Raw genomic sequence first — 22,705 nt, forward strand, 5'->3', positions numbered from 1 at the left:
CAGGAGCACAGTCTTGCCTGTGATGACGCAATTATTGAAGACATTGCTAAAGCTGTGTGTGAGTCTCATCCACTGCACACAGCAATAGAACAGCATGGTTCACTAAGCACAGTGTATCGGCGCAAGGAGTTTTATAAAAGTCACTTCTGTGTTGTTGAACCTGTTGAGTACATCCTTGATTCACAACAGGGAAAAACTTTTCAGTATGTTCCCATTTTAAAATTCCTGCAACAGCTGTTAGCCAAGGAGGATGTGATTGAAACAATACTGGCAAACCACAGATATGAGCGTAATGAAGCTGTTTATTCATCATATCAGGATGGAAGTATCTTTAGGGAAAATGCATTCCTGTCAGGAGATGATTTAAGACTTTTGTTAAGGTTGTATGTTGACGATTTCGAAGTGTGTAACCCTCTTGGTACCTCTCGAAGAGCACACAAGCTCTGTGCAGTGTATTGGACTCTAAGCAATTTGCCTACAAGTTCTCATGCAGCAATGTCGTCCATTTACTTGGCTGTGTTGTGTAAAAGTAATGACGTGAAAGAATACGGCTTCAAAAAAATCCTTGAGCCTCTTCTTGAGGACTTGGCACATTTAGAAGAAGTTGGCATTTTTATTCCTTCAGTTGGTCATTTTGTGAAGGGTACTGTTCATGTTGTGATTGCAGACAACCTTGGGGCCCATAGCGTAGCTGGTTATGTTGAGAGTTTTTCTTCTGAATATTACTGCAGATTCTGCACTGGAAAGAGCTCGGAAATTCAGACTAATGAGGTTCGGTCAGGTAGGTTTAGCCTTAGAAAGAGAGAGAGCTATGATGCTCACCTGAAATCTGCACAGCAGACTGGCAGCTGTTGTTTTGGTGTTAAAAAAGAATGTGTATTCTCCACACGCCTTGCTCATTTTCATGTTCTCTCTGGCTATCCCCCAGATGTCATGCATGATGTTTTTGAAGGAGTTGTACCATTTGAGCTTAAACATTGTTTATCAATGCTTTTATCAAAGAAGTACTTCACATTTGAATTTCTCAATGAACGTATTGTCCATTTTCCCTATAAATGGACAGATAAGACAAACAGACCTCATGCAATCCCTCGCTCAATGTTCAGCCAGAATACTATTGGAGGCAATGCTCACGAGAACTGGAACCTGATAAGGTTGCTTCCATTGCTTGTAGGACACATGGTGCCAGAAGATGAACCTGCATGGCTGGTGCTTATGGATCTCAAAGATATTGTTGAGCTTGTGGTATCACCAGTTCACACTGATGAATCAATTGCATACCTTGATGGCAAAATTTCTGAACACCGACAGAGGTTTCAGGAAGTTTTTCCAGGTGTGAAGTTAATTCCAAAACAGCACTTCTTGGAACACTACCCTGCACTTATCAAGTCATATGGTCCACTTGTGCATCTGTGGACTATGCGCTTCGAAGCCAAACACAGCTTTTTCAAGCAAGTTGCTCGGCTTACAAATTGTTTCAAAAATATCCCCCTTACACTTGCAGCTAAGCACCAGCTAATGATTTCTCACAGTTTGAAATCGTACCATCTTGAAAAATCTGCACTAGATGTATCAACGGTGTCAACAGTGCCTCTGACTGTTTTGAGAACAGAAATAACACAGGTCGTCCAAGACAAGTACCCAGACACTGAATTCGTCCAGATCACCACAAGTGTCACCAGTAAAGGCCTCAGTTACAGAAATGGGATGATTGTTGTTTGTCACTCTGTAGATGGGCTCCCTGAATTTGCAGAAATTATTCAGATTTGTATAGTGCAGAAGGGACTGAGTTTTGTACTGAAAGGTCTGTGTGGTTGGTATAGGGACCATTTTAGGGCCTTTGAACTGACCTCTTCTCCATCACGGGAGATTTTCTTTCTTGAACTAAGTGAATTAGCTGATGGCTATCCATTGGCTGACTACAAGGTTGGAGGTCTTCGTTTGGTGTCACTGAAAAGACAAATTCATTTATAACAGGTGCCATTTAAATATTTCTTGTTTAACTGTATGAATGAATCTTATGTACCTATAGTGCAAACAATAGTTTTTTTTTTTCTCTCTCACATCAACAGGATTGTAAAAATGACCTCCACCATCATCCTCCGTGTAATTCTGGGAGAGAACAATGCCCAGAAAGTGACACTTCAGAATGGTGTACCTTGTTCTTTGGCAGAATTGAAGAATGAGATACAGACACAGTGTAATTTGATGGGAGAAACCAGACTTCAAATCATGGACCCTGATTTCAATGAATTTGTGAACCTGACTTCCACAACTGATGTTCAGAACAAAAGCACCCTTAAGGTCATCAAACTCTTTGACTCTTTAGCAGTATCTCCATCTCCCTCATCATGTGACACAGACATTCTGTCTTCAAGATCATCCTCTGAAGTATCACCACCTTCATCCCTTGACCCCCAAGAGTTGACTTCGAATACAAGGTGTTCTTGGCCAACATGTTTTGTTGTGCCCCGTTTCTCCTATGATGCAGAAATTAAGCTGGAGCAAGGCAATTCTGAATACCAAAAAACTGGCTTTCTACTGAATCCAGACCCAAAGCTGAAATCAGACATTTTGGATGGACTTGCTGAAGAAATAGTAAAATTCAAAGTGTACCTCTCTGATGCTGAATTTGATGAAGTGGCTGAAGCCCTTATAAAACGGCATCCTTGCCTGAAGGAACAGGGATCCTTAACAGGCTGCAGTGGCTGGAAAAGAAGCCTTAAATATAAAATGTCAAATTACAGAACCAAGCTGCGAAATCTTGGTTGTAGTGAAGTGACCGTTAATTCCATGAAGCACAAACCTATGGGTGTAAGCAATCCAGCTTTTGGTGTCAAGAAGCCACGCAAAGCTGAAGTTAACTTTTGTCCCTCATTTCTTCCTGGTGAAACTCCTGACAGCATGGAGCAAATCAGAGTCTCCCTAATTTCTGAGGTTAAGAAGAAGAACAACGAGCAAACTGTGAGAAGATTAATGGACCTTTCATTTGCATTGAGAAGACAAGAGGTTGTCAAAGAATCTCCACTTATTGCTGACTTTAAGAGCAGATGGCCGGCTTTGTTCCAAGAAAACGAGGTAATTCTCCCTGTCTTTATGTGAGATTTTACATAAAATTAAAATGCCAATAAGTCAAAATAAAATAATTTCACCATATAAGCAAGTTATAACACATAGGCTAGCTAGCTTTTTTGGGCATACATCATTAACGTTGTGGTGTTTTTCTATTTTTGTGTTTTAGGTTTGTGCTGAATTTGCACGGATAACAACTGTCGCCTTAATTTCAAAATTCTTCTCAAAGCTGGATGAACACACTCCAAGTCTTCTGAGGATCTTTGCCAAGAGAGGTGGAGCTCAGGGACAAAGGATAAGGAAACTTCTTGTGCCACTTACACAGGTATGATAACTTTGAAAATTGTTTTTCTAGATAAATTAATCTTTGTTTCTCACTTATGACTTGTGTGAATTGAAGATGTATTTGTTGATTGGTACATGTTGCTAATTTTTCTTTATTTTCCCTAGTGTGACTGCATTAATGTTAAGAGGGAGTGTGTCCTCAAAGCCCTGTTTGTCTACCTAAATGAGGATCCTGACAATCTCATCAAGGAGTACATGGTATTATTGCCTAAATATTTTGACAATATTTTTTGTGTATAACAATACATTTTATAGTACATTATTATTAATGTACTTTGTTCTGTTTATAGGATGCAGATTTTTCCAGTGCTGAAGCTGCAATCAAAGAAATGGTGATAGGTGTTTTTGTCATCAGATATGAAGGTTGTGAAGTTGGTGATGAACCTGCGGATGTTGGAGTAGTTCTTGAAGGAGTTACAGCACTAGAAGGGCTTGGTAATGTAGCAAATGGTGTTGCATTGCTGATTGGGCTTATATATGCCCTAAATCTAAGTTATCCGAAAGAGCTTCGATACACCTTTGAACTACTGCAAAAAGTGTTCCTGGAGCTTGATGGACATAAACTCTCCACCAAAGTTCAAGCGCTCAAGACCAAGCTTTTTACACCTCATTAAAGGACTGATGAACAGACTGACCTTTACCATGGAACTATGTTTTTGTGTCAAATAGTCAAAACATGTTCATACTTCATGTTCACACATTGTTTTTTATTGTCTTTTTTTTTGGTACATCAGGGTATATGTGAAGAGGAATAGTTTCCTAAAAATTACATTTGTCCTTAACTCACCCAATTAAGTCAGAAGCTCAAGGCAAACCATCAAGGGTTTCAATGACTCATGGGTTAGTTAATGGTGACTATATTTTAATTTTTTTGTTAAACTTGTCCTTTTAAACGCCTTTTCTTTTTTAAATGATAGTTTTAATAGCTTCTGACTGTTCTTGAAGGAAAGACGTTTGAATGTTTTAAATAGTTTTCAAAGATGTTCCACATAGCACACATTGTGTTTGCTTATAACTTTACAAAAGTTATCCAGGCACATTTTGGAATTGGAATAGATTTACAGACTGCTTGACGGACACACAGTTTGGTAAAGTTTTGCATTTGAGTGGAGGGCTGATGAACAAATAAATATATATATATATTTTTTTTTTTTTACTGTGGAATTGCAGATGTTAGGTTCTTGTTGTGAAATGCATTAAAAGCAAGCACCCTTTGCTAAGTTTTTTTTTTTATATATTAACAGGTTGTACATGTAGGAATGTGAACCTGTTGGTTTCATTTTGCATTGTGAAAGAAAACCTTTCTGTACACATTTGTTTTATATAAATTGTCACAAATGCAGGCTTAATGTGTTTAAACTTGTTTTAAAGTGTTTGAAATGTTTTTGAAAGTGTAACACCTGCTGAAGCTGTTCCCTAGTAAAAAGGATTTATTACATATTTACTGCCTCTGTAGTCGTCATTGAAGTATGGGGAAAAATGGGTGATATTCATTATTTTATAACGTATAGTAGTAACTTGACTAAATGGGATTCATTAAAAGTGATGTAAACATATCGGCTTAACATCAAGGATTAAATTTAAGATGGCATGATTAATTGAAGTTCAATAAAAACCATTAATTCAAGTTAAAAATAAGTATTTAAATCATGTTTACTCAATGTCATCTGTTCATGTAAAATGAACAGAAATACTTCAAGCTGGTTTAACATCATCCAGTGGTGTTAAGTTAATGTGGTGTAATCACGTGGAACCACTGTCCACGATTAAATCATGTTCAACCAAAGTGCTATTTTTTTGAGTGTAGATTCATTTTTTTGTCTGCTATTTTAGAGCTGTATGTTTAGGGTGGTGGAATTTGAGGGGACAAACGAGGTAGAGTTTAGTACCTGGTGTGTGGGTGAGAAATTGTGGCTGTCACTAAAATTGGAAGGATTTATTGCCAACTGTGACATATTACAGTTTTTCTCAGTTGCTTTGGTGCATTTCTCACAACAGAATTGATCTCTGCACCACTACTAAGGCTCTTCTCAAAACAATTAGTGCAAACTGCAAAACATGGTGGATAACTTGCAAAAGTGAGTCACTTCATCAAAAAGAAAAGTCAGTTGTTCAAAAGCAAGTCAGTTGCTCAAAATAAGTAGTCAATGCTTCAAAAGCAAGTCCCTTAATCAAAACAGATAATATATTCATCAAAAGCAAGTACTTATATCAATCAAAGTGTCAGGGCTGTCACAATTACAAGTCATTACACCAGCACCTTTGGTCACAAAATCAAATGGTTTGAACATGTTCTCATTGTGACGGATTTCTTTGTAGGTGCTTCCCAATGACATGTCAAGTCTGGACAGCATGCATGGCATGTTGAAAACCATAAATTGTAATGGAAAATCAAGACACTTCATATGCACTCTTGATAATATTTACAGTTTTTCTCAGTCGCTTTGGTGCTTTTCTCACATCACTATTAACATTTGCACAGCAGTTAGTGTATTTCTCAAAACAATTAGTGCAAACTGCAAAACCTAGTGGATAACCTGCAAAAGCAGGTCACTTGCTCAAAATCGATAATCCATTTCTCAAAAGTAAGTATTCATGTCAATGAAACTGCCAGTGTCATCAAAATGAGAAGTCTTGACACCATCTTTATGAACAAGATAGTCAAATGGCTTTGTCATGTTTTCATTATGACAGTTTACAGTATTCAGTTTTCCAATGGAAAAAAAGGTCAGAACTCGGTGAGACTACCTGAAAATGCTCAAGACAGCACTATACACTTTTTGTACAGCCATTTACAGTAAAATCTACAGTAAAGTTTGACATTCCTGTAGTTAGGGAAGTAAGTGAGTACAAGACACTGAATACGTATGTTTCACATTTTTATTGTGTAGGCTGTTTGTAATTCTACAATCATCAGCAATCATTGTAATTCTAAATCATTCTGGCACATCCAGACGTTCCTGTCTGTCTGGCCACATATTTTCATCTACATCACAACGGATGTCATCCCTTGCAATGCAGCGAGGAAAGTATCTCCTGGAGTGGCGAATCCACCCTCTGCATGACTCTGCTGTGATGTCGTCACATGCTGCATCCATGGCTGCTAGCAGGGCCAATTGCGCATGTGAATGCCGGTCATAAACCTTCCACCTCCAGGCAGAGAAAAACTCCTCTATCGGATTAAGGAATGGGGAGTAGGGAGGGAGATATTCAACCAGCATTCTGTCATGTGCTGCAAACCACTGCCTGACCAGATGTGAGTGGTGAAAACGGACATTATCCCACACAACAACATACTTGTTGAGTTGGCCTCCACCCCTCTCATTCTCAGGGACTATGTCCCTGTAAAGAGTGTCTAAAAAGGTCAGGAGATGTTGTGTATTGTATGGACCAAGAAGGGGAATATGGGTGAGGATGCCATTGTCTGACATGGCTGCACACATTGTAACATTCCCTCCGCGCTGGCCTGGGACATCAGTGGTTGCTCTCTGTCCAATGCGATTTCTTCCACGCCTTCTGCCTTTGGCCAGATTGAAACCCGCCTCATCAACGTATATGAGTGTGTGCAGTAGTTCCCTGGCTTCCAGCTCCAGTACACGCTTTAGAGAGAGAGAGAGAAATGTAACAACTTTTCCTGTGTAACAATGCATTTTGTATGTTCTGTGAATATATACAGTATACAGAATTGCTAGTCTACTGCATGGAACTGCACAAAGTAAAACAGTTTACAGCGCTGAACATTAGAGTATACATAGAAGGCATGATTTACCTGTACATACTGGTGACGGATCTCCTTCACTCTTTCACTGTTCCGTTCAAATGGCACTTTGTACAATTGTTTCATGCGCATTTCATTTCTCTTGAGCACTCTGTCAATTGTTGCAATTGACACAGATCCAATATTGCCAAATACACCGTTATCCTCTATGACAGCACTTTGAATTTCTTTCAACTTTATTGCATTGTTTGCAATCACCATTGCACAAATGGCTTCCTCTTGCTGCGGGGTAAAATGGGGCCCTCTTCCACCTCTGCGAGGTTGTCTTTCAATCCTTTGTGGTGCAGATTACAGTAAAATTACAGTAATGTACACTAAACATGAGATATTATGAGATGTTGGATTACTGTCCAATACTATACATACCTGTTCTCCCTACGAAATGTTTGAATGATTGAATTCACAGTGGTTCTTCCAACATTTGGTTGCACCCTCCGACCAGCCTCAGCCATTGTGAGGCCGTGATTGACAACATGGTCAACAAGTGTTGCCCTAATTTCATTAGGAACCTGCCTATGTATTTGGCGTCTTCTCCCTCTTCCCCTGTTTTGTCCCCCCCGCATCCTCACCCCTCTTCCACGATGCTGACCTTCCATTTCTGTGTCACAGAATTGTAGAAATGGTACACACTATCTCCTGCTCGGTTCATATATGCTTGCCAATTGAGGGTTCATGGGATTGATCCATGAGTGACTGTGAACAAGTGGCTTGTCATTGGTTACAACTAATACTTCACACACCTCCTCGTCAGTGAAAGCTGAAGTTCACCTGAGAGAAATTGTTCAATTTAGGAGACATTTCCAGGAAAAAATAATAAAGAAAGGTATAAAATTTGCTTGACAGAATTTGATAACTAATTCAACAATTTTGTATGTAATGACTCAAGCAATGAAATGAAGACTATTAGTTTTATTGGGAACGACTATTCAGCATCCAAAAGTATAGTTCATTTTGACTGACATGACATAAGCAAATGATAATGTTATAAAACGGCAGAGAATTGTATGAAAGCAACTGATACATGTCCAAGGGCATTTGCAATTTGTTCAGAGGAAGGAGAAATTGCTACTATGATGTGCACAAATGACTAAATGTTGTGGAGGTTGCACTAATGGTTTTGAGACTTTTCATTCTGATGTGAGAAAAGCACCAAAGCGACTGAGAAAAACTGTAATTGAAACTGTTCACAGCATTGTGCAACTGGGGAAATACAGTAAAACAAACATTTTACAGCAAACATAAACTCACTTAGACAGTAAACCTTACTGCAGTAGTTATGAAACAAAAAAAAACCTGAAAAACAGACACTGCTGCATATCAATCATTGATATCTAGACGCTCCCGTCTGTCTGCCCACATATTTGCATCAACATCATAGCGAATGTCAGCTCTATCGATGCATCGGGGAAAGTATCTTCTGGAGTGTCGAATCCACCCTCTGCAGGACTCTGCTGTGATGTCATCACAAGCTGCATCCATAGCTGCTAGCAGGGTCATTTGGATATGTGGATGCCTGTCATATACCTTCCACCTCCAGGAAGAGAAAAACTCCTCAATTGGATTTAGGAATGGAGTGTAAGGAGGAAGAAACTCCATAAGCATCCTGTCGTGTGCTGCAAACCACTGCCTGACTACAGCAGAGTGATGGAAGCTAACATTATCCCAAACCACTACATACATTGTCCGATTGTCACCAGGATCATCCCTTTCATTTTGTGGGATTAGGTCCCTATAAAGAGCGTCCAGAAAAGCCAACAGGTGTTGTGTATTGTATGCACCAATACGAGGAATATGGGTGTACAAATTGTTTGACAAGATGTTCAACAATTTTGAGTGCAATGACACAAGCAATGAAATGAAGACTATTAGTTGTAAGGACAATGACTATTCAGCCGGTACAAGTATAAATAATTGTGACATTCATGATAAAAGCAAGGAGATAGTGATGAATAGCAAGTCAAAAGTGACCATTCTTTAGATATTTGTACTTACTCAACTGCTTCATGTCCAAATGAACATGAAACCGCTACTAGGTTGTGCCAAAATGACTACATGTTGTGGAGGTTGAACTAACTGTTGTGCAAAGTTTAATTCTGTTGTGAGAAATGCACCAAAGCAACTGAGAAAAACTGTAATCATTGCATGAATGATCCAATTATTGACTCTTAAGTATTTACGTCTTAAAATTCAAACGGTGACTTTTTTTAGCCAGGCAGTCAATTCCTTTTCTTTTGTATTCTGGTGCTAACATGTCATAAATTACTTATATGATCCAGGCTATGCTGTATTACTATATATATATATATATATATATATATTTAAAAAGGAAGTAGATAAGGGCAATGGTAGCAAATAGCTTAGAGAAGCATGTATTTAGACAGAAGGATGCTTGGTCGAATGTTGCACCTACAAACTTCCACATGTTTGTCCATCCCTCATTACTACAACTGAGACACCCTTGAGCAAGATACCGATCCCCCAAAGTGCAGAGGTCACATTTCATTGTACTGTGCTGTGCTGCGTTTGCAATGACCAGTAAAGGTTTTCTCATTCAGTGCTAGGTGGCTGTTATAGGTCTGTAAGCATGTTCCCCCCCAAGAGAAGTCTATACAACATGCATGTATTTCTGTTTTATTTCTGACATTGTGGTTCTGTTGCATCAACATTACTCGCATAACATGAAATGTTATTTAAGGGTTATTGTTGCGACATAACACTCAGCTATGACATTTGTTACACATCATTACTGTTTTTCTCATTCAGCGAAATCCTCACGAAACAGGAAATTATCCTTGAGCAGCCATCACTCATCCTGAAACTGGTACCAGCTCAACAACAGACTCCCACTGAAAATATTGAGTAGGGGTCCTGCCAGTTAAAGACCTGGAAGCTCTGCACAGTTTGGAAGGTCAACTGCACAGTTCAGACAGAAGAGAAAGATTGCTTAGTTCATCCACTTAGCAGCAAATAGTTTTTCATGCAACTGTGATTACATAATCCTTACACATGCACAGCTGACCTATACATTGACCACTTATCTCCTTAGATTAACCATTTAAGTCTCACTAGAGGGACAATACAAAGGAGAAAGTATAGAGAATTATGAAAAGAACTCTCGTTAAGTAATTAAACGAACAACTGAGATGTGAAAGGCAAAACAAATATGAAATGGCTGTCAACAAAGTGACTGGGATTTATTTAATCATTTGTAGCTTGATGTTCAGAGCTTGTACTTTGCTTGACATCTTCTTTGCCTCAAGCTCCATCAGGATTTTGTGGATTGGGGTGAAGAAGTAGCCATTCTAGGGCGGCTGAACGGGAGGGGAAAAAAGTTGGATATTAGCGGTGAGCGAGTGAAGTTGCAGCCACTAACAGCTACTTGTGCGGAAGATCTGTTGTTTTTGTGGGTAATTATGACACCTTTCTGCTCTCTGCGAAAAACAATCACCTAATTACAATATAATCCCGTCCACACAAGCACTACTTTAAAACATTTGTGCCCACATAAAACGCAAAAAATGGCTGTCCACAGCATGTTAAACACCCGTGTACATGTTGAGAAATCCTTTTCCCCGTTTCTCTACACGCAACACAGAACTGTTTTCTGAACAGCTAACTCAAAAATCGCACCTTGTACACTTGCTGTGGTTCTTGACATCAATTCAAAAGGAACTAGCATGAAAAAAATTGCTTAATATGGCTAGCTAACACAAAATAATATCTATATATATTACAGTTTTTCTCAGTCGCTTTCATGCAATTTTCTTATCAGAAACACCGTTCTCACCACTCTTAATGCAGTTCTCAGAACAGTAACACAGTCTCCCACACAAATTAGCATTTCTCATCTGACTTTGACAATTCATCAAAACAGTTCATGCATTCATCACTGAGAGTTGCAGGTCTCTCACTCGTTTTGATATTGTCACGCAATGCATTAGTGCCACCAATCGAATCATTTTAAACTTCTTTCAGGTATGTAGTAAAGAGTAAGGTCAATCACACACTGTTAGTGGTAATAATAAAATTGGTATTCATGTGAAAATAAGTAGAATTACATGTTCTCAGATAAGAATCAATTGAAACAAAGAGAAACACATGTTAACAATCTTATATCACAGGTGCATGTCAAGCCTCTAAATTGCATTCACACAAGCAGATATATAGATGCTCAGGTTCCACTCAGTGCATAGTGCTGAAAATGGAACAGGAAGTTGCGAGAGGGCGTGAGGTTCGAATGGCAAGAGAGAGAGGAGCACGCAGAGGACAAAGAAGAGCTCATGGAAGACAACCGGGTAGATATCAGAGGGTCACTGCAGAAATACGGGCAACAATTGTAGATCATGTCTTCAATCATGGCATGAGCTTTGCTGAAGCTGGCAGGCGGGTGCAGCCTCAGGTGGCACGATGTACTGTGGCCTCTATTATACGGACATTCAGGACGGAGAGCAGGTAACTGGTCCAACATTTTCATTAGTTCTGTTTCATATGCAGTGTATCAAATACAATTCTGTAGTATGCAGTACAAAGAGTCAGCTACCTCTGGATAACAATTGATGTCCCCGCTTGTGTTGTCAGAATAGAACCACTGCCTCATTCTGGTGGGAGAGACCCACTTCTGTCACATGAGCAGCAGATGGCAGTTCTGGATATGGTGAGGGAAAACAATGCCGTTAGGCTAAAAGAAATACAACGTAATATTATGGAGGACAATGGCATTTTTGAGAACTTTACCTCGGTGAGTCTCTCCACCATTGGCAGGGTGCTGAAAAAGCATGCTGTCTCAACAAAACAGCTGTACAAGGTTCCATTTGAGAGGAACAGTGAAAGGGTTAATGCAGTTCTCAAAACAGTAATATAGTCTCCCACACAAATTAGCATTTCTCATCTGACTTCATCAAAACAGTTCATACATTGATCACTGAGAGTTGCAGGTCTCTCACTCGTTTTGATACTGTCGCGCAATGCATTAGTGCCATCAATCGAATCATTTTAAACTTCTTTCAGGTATGTAGTAAAGAGCAAGGCCAATCACACACTGTCAGTGGTAACAATAAAATTGGTCTTCAATTGAAAATAAGTAGAATTACGTGTTCTCAGATAAGATTCACTTGAAACAAAGAGAAACACATGTTCACAATCTTATATCAGAGGGGAATGTCATGCCACTAGATTGCATTTACACAAGCATATATAGATGCTCAGGTTCCACACAGTTGATAGGGCTGAAAATGGAACAGGAAGTTGTGAGAGGGCGTGGTGTTCGAAATGCATATTGTCCTTGACAAGATTTCATGAGCAACATGATCACTCTTACTCTATCTTTTGCTCTTTCTTACAGTATTTACAGTATATATGAACATTATATATGCCTGTGTTTCTATTTAGAGGATACTTGAGTTGGAGGCCAGTGAGACCAAGCACATTTTGGTGTATGTAGATTAAGCAGGATTTAACCTAAACAAATTAAGGCGACGTGGCAGGAACATAAAAGGTCAGAGGGCCACAGTAGATGTCCCATCCCAGCGTGGGGGCAATATCACAATGTGTGCTGCTATTGCTGAACATGGAGTCATTCACAATGCAGCCACCACTGGGCCCTGCAACACCGACCGGCTTCTTCAGTTTTTGGATGGGCTCTACAATGCTCTTATTCCAGAAAATGCAAGGGGGATTGTGATTTGGGACAATGTACGTTTTCATCATTCAAACCATGTGAGGGAATGGTTTGAAACCCACCAACAAATGATGATGTGTTCCTGCCGCCTTTGTCACCATTCCTCAACCCTATTGAGGAATTCTTCTCTGCTTGGAGGTGGAAGGTGTATGATTGCAGGCCCCATGATCAAATGTCATTACGGGAGGTAATGGATGCTGGCTGTGGGGTCATCACACCTGAGGCTTGTCGGGCCTGGGTGCGGCATACCAAATGATTCCTCCCGCTTTGTCTCTGAAGACAAAATATTAGATGTGATGTAAACACAATGATGTGGCCTAACAGGGAAGAGAGACTGGATGCCCCTTGGGGGATTTCAGGGCACATCTGTGTCCCCCCTGCTTTAAACCAGGGGGTATGTAAGACAGTAATTTGATGCAGGTTTATTCATCTATACATAACTGTATAAATGTATGTAAATTTTGTGTATATTTTCTGTTACTTGGTTCTATGCTTGCTCAGTTACAGTAATTATCTGTACATTTACAAATGTTTCACATTACATTTTATTCTGTTTTTTTTCTCTACATTAGATTTTAGTAAGAATTTAATTAAAAATTAAAACATTTGCTGACTAAGTCTTGATGCACTGGTGAAAGTGTTTTATTTATTTGTCACAGTGATGAAGTGCTCTGACACACGTGCACAAGGTTTTGATTGTTTTAGTAGCTTCTGCACAGGTGATTTAGTGTTAGAAGAAATGCATGAACTGTTTTGAGAACTGCATTAAGAGTGGTGAGAATGGTGTTTCTGATGAGGAAATTGCATGAAAGCGATCATCATTAATATTATGCAAACATTTCCTTTCAAAGAAAGCATTGACATGAATGTTCCTTAATGTTCCTTAATAGGCACTCCTGGGCAAACCAGGAACCAAGATAGGGAAACTATCTGTACTCAGCCTGAGAAAAAAGTGTTTGCAGTGTCTGATTAGGAACATAAAGGAACTGCAGGAAAAGTCCCCGTTGAAATTCCCCATTGTTAGGCAGATTACCTGCCTGGATCCCACAAAGATGGTCAAAGATCCATAGTGGTGCATTGTACAGATGAAGGCATTAGTACAGACTTTCATCCAGGGGCAGCAAGCTGGCAGGTGGCATATCAGCTGGTAAGAAAATATCGTATAGGGACAGTAGAAGTGGATAGGTTATTCAAATTGATTAAGGTCTTGTGCTAGGAATCTCATTTGTGGTTTTCTGCCTTTTTAATCTAAGAGGTGTGAAAGTGTCAATGATCAATGTAGACAAGACCTCCGTGCCCCCAGGTTGAGAACCACTGCTTTAGATGTTGTGTATCTATGATGTACTGTATGTACTTTTGTTGAATGGATGATGGAGCAGTTGACTGGAATGTGTTAATGTAATGAATATATCTTAATTTTCCTGTCAATGTTGCAGGTGATGTCATCATTCAGCAATTCACATCCTTTCTCTCGGTTGTGGGCAGAGAAGAAGAATTTGTTTCCTTCCAACCCCTGAGGCAGCGTCTGGATGTCTTTCTCCACTCCAAACTCTGCACGTCCCACTCTGACCTGCTAAAGTTCTGCCAAAGTGCTCTCCTCCTGTCCCATGGACAAGCCACAGTGGAGAGAGGCTTCTCGGTTAAATAAGGAGGTAGAAACGTGCAACCACTGTGATGAATCTCTTGAAGCCCTCAGGTTAATCTGCGATAAGGTAATTGTCTGTGGTGGCATTCTGAAAGTTCCTCTGACCAAGGAGCTCCTGGCCTCTGCTGCTTCAGCGAGGTCACAATACAGGCTATACCTTGATAGTGAGTGGAAAAAGTAGGAGAGTACCACACAAGAGCTGAAGAGGAAAGCAGCAGAGAAAGATCTGGAGGACCTCCAGAACCGGCAGCAGGTTCTCAATAGTGTGTGCCATTCACTTGAAAATGATGCCGACAAGTGTGCAGAGATGGCCGAGGGAAAGGCAGGAACAAAGATGGCTGAGCTCATTACAAAATTCAACTCTCTTTGAAAAAGACACAAGGACAAGAAAGCAGAACTTCTCCAAGTGGAAAAAATGATAGAAGAAAAGGCCACACAGCTGAGGCACTTATGATCCCGCTGTCTAACTGTAATTTTACTTAGCAACTTGTATGTTTGCCTGTTGTTAATTCCATTGGTTGTTTATGTTCTCTCTCTCTGTCTCTCGTTCTCACTCTCTCTCTCTCGCTCTCTCTCTCTCTGTGTTGGCCAGGTTTTGTGTCGTGTTGAAGTTAAGTTATTTAGTTATTTGTTTGTTAATGAAATACTGTTATTACAGTGTAAAGTACGTTGCACTTAATTATTATCTAGTTTCCTCCTCTTTTTTTCAAGGCCCTAATTGAACCACTTAGAAATTTGTTTCAAATTCCAATGTCTAGCTGTTCATTCTAAAGGTCCAGTCTGTCTTTGAATTGTTATGCAATTGTTTTTTTTTTTTACATATTGAGCAAAACCTATGAACCAAGGCCTGTTGTGACATCTTGATTAATCCAACTCCTATGGTAGAGTTACTTACTTAAATGTAGCTCACTCGCTTGCCCTAACACACACACACTCACATACACCTACAGAGCCTCTTTCTGACTCTCTCTCTCTGGTTCTCTATCTGTCTGTCTGTCTCTGTCTGTCTGTCTCTCTCTCTATTTGGCCAGTTTTTGTGTCCAGTGTTGAAGTGAAGTTATAATTACCTCTTTAAATTGTGAGGAAATATGTTATTAATTCGTTTTGGAAAGATATTTCATTACTCGTCACTTTACATTTACGCTGCTACAGTTGAAGCTTGAAGTTGTGCTAGTAGTAAAAAATATTGTGAAGGTAGTAAAAAATGTAGTAAAAAGGTAGCAAATTCAACTTAAGAATCTCTGTATAAACCCTGGATTTAATTATTCGTTTCACCAGTTGCCTGTTTTGCTAGCCCTTGTTAATTGTTCTCACCTGCCCTGTGGTATTCTTGATAGCCCTCTGTATTTAAGTTCCTGATCCTGCTCTGTTTGTTGTGGAGTTCTCATTGCCGGTGCTCTTGTTGCAACTGGTTTCCCTTTGTAGATTATTTTGTTCTGTTAGTTACTTTGTACCCCTTTTTAGTTTTTACCCTTTGTGGTCTGTTTGTTTTGTAGTGTTCCCAGTCTTTTCTGTTTCTGTTAATAAACCCCTGTCTTTCTGTGGAGCAGTAAGTGAATCGTCCACCCTCCTTTTCTGGGATGAGAATCAGCACCTCCAAATCAGAGACCTTGGTGCTCAGCCGGAAAAGGGTGGAATGCTCTCTCTGGGTCGGGGATGGGGTCCTCCCCCAAGTGGGGGAGTTTAAGTATCTCGGGGTCTTGTTCACAAGTGAGGGGACTGGGAGAAGGTCCCGGGGAAGACCCAGGACACGCTGGAGGGACTATGTCTCTTGGCTGGCCTGGGAACGCCTCGGGATTCCCCCAGAGGAGCTGGATGAAGTGGCTCCAAAGCTAGGCAACTCCCAGCAAAACAACATCGAAGGATAGATAGCACTAATCCCTTTTAAAACATATCTTTTTCAGTTTTGGGGTGAACTGCCTTTAAAACAACATCTACACAGCTAGACATATAGTTTTTGAGGAAATAAAAATGCCTGTGCCAAGTGTGGGCCAGCTGCAGCGGGACGCATATGGGATGCACGGGGGGCCAATAATGTACCTCGTCGATTATGTGATATGTACGCCAGATCTGGGCTAATTCATTAGCAAAATGTCGGTGTGCAATGTGTACACCGGATCTGGGCCAATGCATTAGCAAAGTGTCAGCGTGTGATGTGTACGCTGGCTCTGGGCCAATGCATTAGCAAAATGCTGCCATGTGATGTGTACACCAGATCTAGGCCAATGCATTAGCAAAATGTTGGTGTGCAACGTGTATGCCAGTTCTAGGCTAATTCATTAGCAAAGTGTTGGTGTGCGATGTGTACACTGGCTCTGGGCCAATGCATTAGCAAAATGTTGCCATGTGACGTGTACGCCAGATCTGGGCCAATGCATTAGCAAAGTGTTGCCGTGCGACTTGTACGTCGGATCTGGGCCAATTCATTAGCAAAGCGTCAGTGTGTGGTATGTATGCTACAGTATGGCTGAGGACCCAGGTGGGTTGTGGGCTGACTATATGTGGTTTTAAGAAAGTAGGTCTTCCTCTTAGAACAAATTTATAATGTTCTTTCTAAGACTATGGTTTGCTATTTCCGTGGTGGTTACCCTCATCTTGTGTCTCAAAGAAAAAAAAACAAAATTTTTTTTGCTCAATGTAAAAACTGTGGTTGACATGACCCCAGTCTCAGTTTTTTGTTCTGGTGACAATAATAATTCATCAAACATTAAAAGTGCCATGGAATGAAAATCTGACTTTACCTCAGCCTAGCTGAATAAGGCACATGGAAGTGACATACAGTGAAGGAGCATGTTTACAGTTTCCACAAGTGTGCCTAGTGTGGGAAAAAATATATCCTGATAGCCATTGAAATATGTTACTAAAAGGCTAACAAGGTAAGTCCTATTCAGGAGTATGTTTTATAGAAGCTCCTGTTAGCTACTTACATAGTTGAAACCATTCAGTTCAACATACAGCAGGCGTCTCCAACTCCGATCCTGGAGAGCTACCATCCAGTTGGTTTTCTATCCTACTTGGCTTCTGATGAGCCACACCTGTTCCTGGTATTTACCTGAGAACAGGTGTGGCTCATCAGAAGCCAGGTATGATAGAAAACCTATTGGATAGTAGCTCTCCAGGACCGGAGTTGGAGACGCCTGCTTTAGAGAAACATACTCCAGCTTAACAGGGGAATAGTAAAAAACATTAGGAAGTCTGTGATAATGACACTGAAAAGAGGCTTCTGACCTGCCTATAGCCCACTTCTGGTTAGCGATATAAATATCTAATCTATGAGGGGCCGTTTGGGAAATATTTCAAACTTTGTTACACAAACACATATGAAACATGCACAAATTCATATGTGAAATTTATAAACACACATCCATACTACTGAAAACTCACACACACATACAGTATATGAAATGCTCACACACATACAGGTGAAATTAACACACACGCACACACATATGAAATGCTCAGACATACTTGTGAAATTAACACACACACACATATGAAATGCTTGCACACTTACAGGTGAAATTAACTCTCACACACAAACATATGAAACACTCATACACATACAGTACATATACAGTTTAATGTCAACAATTCTTATAGGATGAATGAAGCTTTTCACACATTTGTGCGTAAGAATGTTTCACTATATCCTTAAGGTGTTTCAGTATATCCGGAAGGTATTTCAGTATATCCAGAAGGTGTTTCAGTACCTGGAAGGTATTTCAGTATATCCGGAAGGTATTTCAGTATATCCAGAAGGTGTTTCAGTACCTGGAAGGTATTTCAGTATATCTGGAAGGTATTTCAGTATATCCAGAAGGTGTTTCAGTATCTGGAAGGTATTTCAGTATATCCGGAAGGTATTTCAGTATATCCAGAAGGTGTTTCAGTATCTGGAAGGTATTTCAGTATGTCCGGAAGGTGTTTCAGTATATCCAGAAGGTGTTTCAATTCAAATTTTGGATCTCCACGAGCGTTTATGGTAGATCTGTAATGGGACTGTGTAAAGACCGAAGCAGTCTGCTTATTAAATACAATTTTATATCCGTAAGAGATTTTCATCATATGCCCAATGGAACAACATTCTTCCAATCGTACTACTTGATCACAGTACTGGATGATACTATGCATTTGCGAACTTTGCTGTTTAAACTTTTGCTCTGGTTGTTGGGTGTTTGGGGTAATGAAGAAGTGATACAGTTCTTCAATGATGAACTGGTAGAGTCAGTTTACAGGTGCGTACGTAATCTGCAGCACTGCTATGACACGACAGAAGTGTCCTTTGCTCTAACAACACCAGTTCCTCCACTTATAAGAAATTATCGACCGGGTTGCCTTCAGTATGACATTACATCTGAACAAATAGAGCATTGCTTGGCCCTTGGCATGAACTGGGAAATAAGTTCTACATGTCTTGGCATTGGCCGATGAACGCTTTACAACCACAGAGAACATCTCGGAGTTTGACCACTGTCTTACTCTGTCATATCCGACAAGGCATTTAATAGAATCATAAGAGATATTTTACAGAATACACCAAAAGCAGGTGAAGTGTATGTAATTGGGAGTCTGCGCTCATGAGGATTATGCATCCAACGCTGGCAAGAATGAGTTTATAAGTGGTTGACCCTATTGCACGCTCCGACGATGCTTTGCCATATCACAAAGAATATATTGAATATATACCATTTGGTCACCTAATGAATTATTGTAAGAACAAAAACGACTTTGTACCATTTAAGGGCCAGTGTCTACCACATGCGTTTTTGGTTTGTTTTTTGCACTGGCAGTGTCAATTTTCTATGGAGCCCCTAAAGGGCCATGGCCAAATAAAAAAATCCTTCTCATGCACATTTTATTCTTATTCTTTTGGTATTTGCATTAAATGCATTATTCATGAAGATGCCCAAATCTGGAAATGTTTTGAAAAATAAATAAAATGAAATGAAATGAAAAAGTTATTTCAGTAGTGCAAGTGGATTGCATGTCACGGACCACTTGCAATGCCGCTGCGGAGATTTCTTTGTCGCTGCACTCAGGGCTGATGAGCTCACATCTCTCTCACTTCTAATAGCAACACTGGGGGGAGAAGAAACGGATCCTGGCTGCAACTGACAATCCATTTATTTATGATCTAACACTGAAAGGTTCATAATGCTCAAGAATTTCAGCGGATAATTCCAAATTTTTGATTTTCAAATGCATCACCACATTTGTGAAATAAAATTAACACAAAGCAGAGACTACAGTTACATAAACTAAACTAAACGTAATCAAAATTTAGGACACAGATTTGTTAGTGAGTACCATAAATCAGTATGCACCTTTCAAATCTCACATGAGCAATCTGAGTGCCAAACCCCAATTGTGCTGCTTCTCACAGGACTTGGCCCTCCTGACTGCTCTCCCTTCTTTATCTCTCCGTTTCACGGAGGCGGAGGGGTCACCGACACCAGGTGAGGGCGCACAACTAGAAGGCTAGAAAGGCTAGAAAGCTCTCTTTAATCTAGTTAGATAAACCCTGTATTTTGACGTAATGTGTTATCCTTATTAAATTTAAGAACTTAACACATTGAACATTTAAGATAATCACAATGACGAGTTTTGCTATGTGTTGTCCATGTCAATGAAATTATACTAACTGATGTCTGTTGCTAAAGATTTCTATTATCACCAAACTAACATATTAGCTAGCTAGCCAAACTTGAAATTAAATTAAAAGTTTACTTTGGGGACTTACCTTTGCCGTGGCGTTACTCTCCAGCGGCTATAATTGAGTCTTGTACTGTAATGGGGAGACTCAGTAAGTGGTGCTTGTGAACTCTCTTGCTGAGTTCGAGTGGCATTAGCTCTTATCATTCCTCTACTGTCAGGTCAAAACAGGGATCTAAGCTCAGTTTCAACAGACTGAGTTGCAATTCAGGGCGTAGTTGGTGCAACAGCGCTGATATTTATGCCAGTTGTGATGTTGTTTATGACACAGGGGGACAATAACATTGTATTTATCAAGCTGACTGCCTCGGTCATTACATGGTCCTGGTTCAAATTGGCCATGATGTGACAAAACGCACGAGGATCCAGAATTGAAGCACCTTCCGGATATAGTGAAATACCTTCCGGATATACATGTGTGAAAAGCTTCATTCATCCTGTAAGAGTTATGTTTGTTACATAAGTAATTTTATAAATGTGTGAGTTAGTTTGACCTGCATGTATGCTAGCATTTCATATGTGCGTGTGAGTTAATTTCACCTGTATGTGTGCGAGCGTTTCATATGAGTATGTGTATGAGTTAATTTCACCTGTATGTGTGGGAGCGTTTCATATGAGTATGTGTGTAAGAAAAGTTTGAAATATTTCCTAAACGGCCCCTTATACTAATTGATACCGAAATGTAAAAAATTGAAATCACAAGTCTAAATTAAGTATAAGCAACAAATTTGCGATCTGCTCGACTTGCTGTTTGGATTTCTTGGTAAAAATTGCATAACAAAATTAGCATCATGAAATCATTTGTTTGCTGAGATGCAAAATAATTACAATGTTCTTGTTACAATGCTAAAAATCAGCATGTGAACACATGATTTACCATTCAATAAGCTCTTAACTACCACATACAGGCCTATCCATTCTGTCAACCCTGAATGACAAGCCTTTCCAAACAACCACCTCATAACATGGGAAATGCCGACCCTCCAAGTGCTAAGACCTGCCCAGACTCTGGATACAAAGCCAGAAATGGAATTAAGCAGAAAAAAATATGACTAAACACAGGTAAGGCGCTTTTTAAATTCTTTTAGTTGCTCTTTTCAAGACAAGAGGTGGCATGAGAAAAGCTGCTGGCATGTCACCATCACCAAACCGATCGAGACAAGATCTAGAATGTTTCTTCCCAAGGGTCTGAGCTTTTAAAATCTTGTGTTTGACTGGAGACGAAAGTCTTTAAATGTGAATCCCACATCCGTATATCTGTGAGTGTGAGTTTGTTTACAATTCAAGTTTATTTATCCATGCAAGTAAAACGTTTAGAAATTGGTTTGTGTTTGGTTAGCATCTAGTGACTGTCATGATTTAAACTAGAATATGTTTGGGCATGTTTGTACAAGTTGTTTGGGTCTTTTAAGCATTCTATTTCAGGAAGGTTGAATCACTAGTGCTATTGTCAAACATGAGCGCTAGCTAAAGGGCTATAATAATGTTTTTAAAATTTATAATACAGTAACCCCTTCACATTCAGAAACATGACATTTCCCATTTCAGTTATTTGCAGTTTGCCTGTGGACATTTAAATGAGAATATTTTTATAGCTTGCTAAAAGATCAAAGAAACTCACGGATGATGCGAAAGCCCAAAATTACTAAAATGATTAGGATGACATAAAATCATATAATACATAAATATTAGAGATACAAAACAAAGTTTTGGCTTGGGTCTTGGCAACCAGCTTTATTCATATGCTACCTGTCTTTGTGATCTAAGAATCTCACATTTCTCGCAGTAACTTTTCAGTGATGTTAATTTTGCATTTTTAATAATGGGTCCAAAATGTAGTGCTCACATGTCTTACTTTATAGCAGATCTGTTAAAATGTAAAATGTACTATTGAACATATATGGGTACTAAATCATTATTTACTATTCACAAATTGAAAAAAAAATGAAGTACAGATTAAACATAGCACTAATTATAAGCATGTAACAAAATGTGTTATACTCATCTGTGCAAACTAGAAAAATGAACCATCTTCACAAACACTTTCATTCTGACTTCAAAGTTAAATTGATAACTTCCTCAAATAAATGTAATTCGTGTGATTTGTTGTTCTTCTGATTGTCTCCTGCAGAGGGCAGTGGTAAGTAATGGTTTATTGCAGATGTGTTTTATGCTCTGTGATGGGATTTTTTTTGTTTGTTTTTTTTTCCTGTCCGGCAAATTTAGCAAGCAGAATCATGGTCTGAATGCACTGCTGTGCCAAACATGTTTGCTGTATAGGCCCCTCATGTCGATTGATTTTTAGCACATGTAAAATATTGCAGTGGCTGAGCTGGCCGAAGAGGAGGGACAGATTAGGAGGGGGAAGAAAAAGAAATAAAAGAAAAGAAGAAAAAAAAACGATATGAGTAAAGTAGAAAACACAATACACAATCTCTAATTGCTGTACCTGTAAAGGAGAGGAAAGAAATAGAAA

General features: G+C 39.5%; 1 protein-coding gene across 1 annotated transcript; it reads left to right on the forward strand.

Moving 5' to 3' along the window:
* The first annotated feature begins 2,091 nt into the window (after positions 1–2,091).
* Positions 2,092–4,108, forward strand: LOC140593156 (uncharacterized). The gene is made up of 4 exons (XM_072717072.1): positions 2,092–3,078; positions 3,242–3,397; positions 3,523–3,615; positions 3,708–4,108. Exons 1-4 carry the CDS (start codon positions 2,209–2,211, stop codon positions 4,029–4,031), a joined length of 1,443 nt encoding a protein of 480 aa, XP_072573173.1. The 5' UTR covers positions 2,092–2,208; the 3' UTR covers positions 4,032–4,108.
* The last annotated feature ends 18,597 nt before the right edge of the window (positions 4,109–22,705 follow it).

Source organism: Paramormyrops kingsleyae, chromosome 10 (assembly GCF_048594095.1).
Source record: "Paramormyrops kingsleyae isolate MSU_618 chromosome 10, PKINGS_0.4, whole genome shotgun sequence".
NCBI lineage: Eukaryota > Metazoa > Chordata > Actinopteri > Osteoglossiformes > Mormyridae > Paramormyrops > Paramormyrops kingsleyae.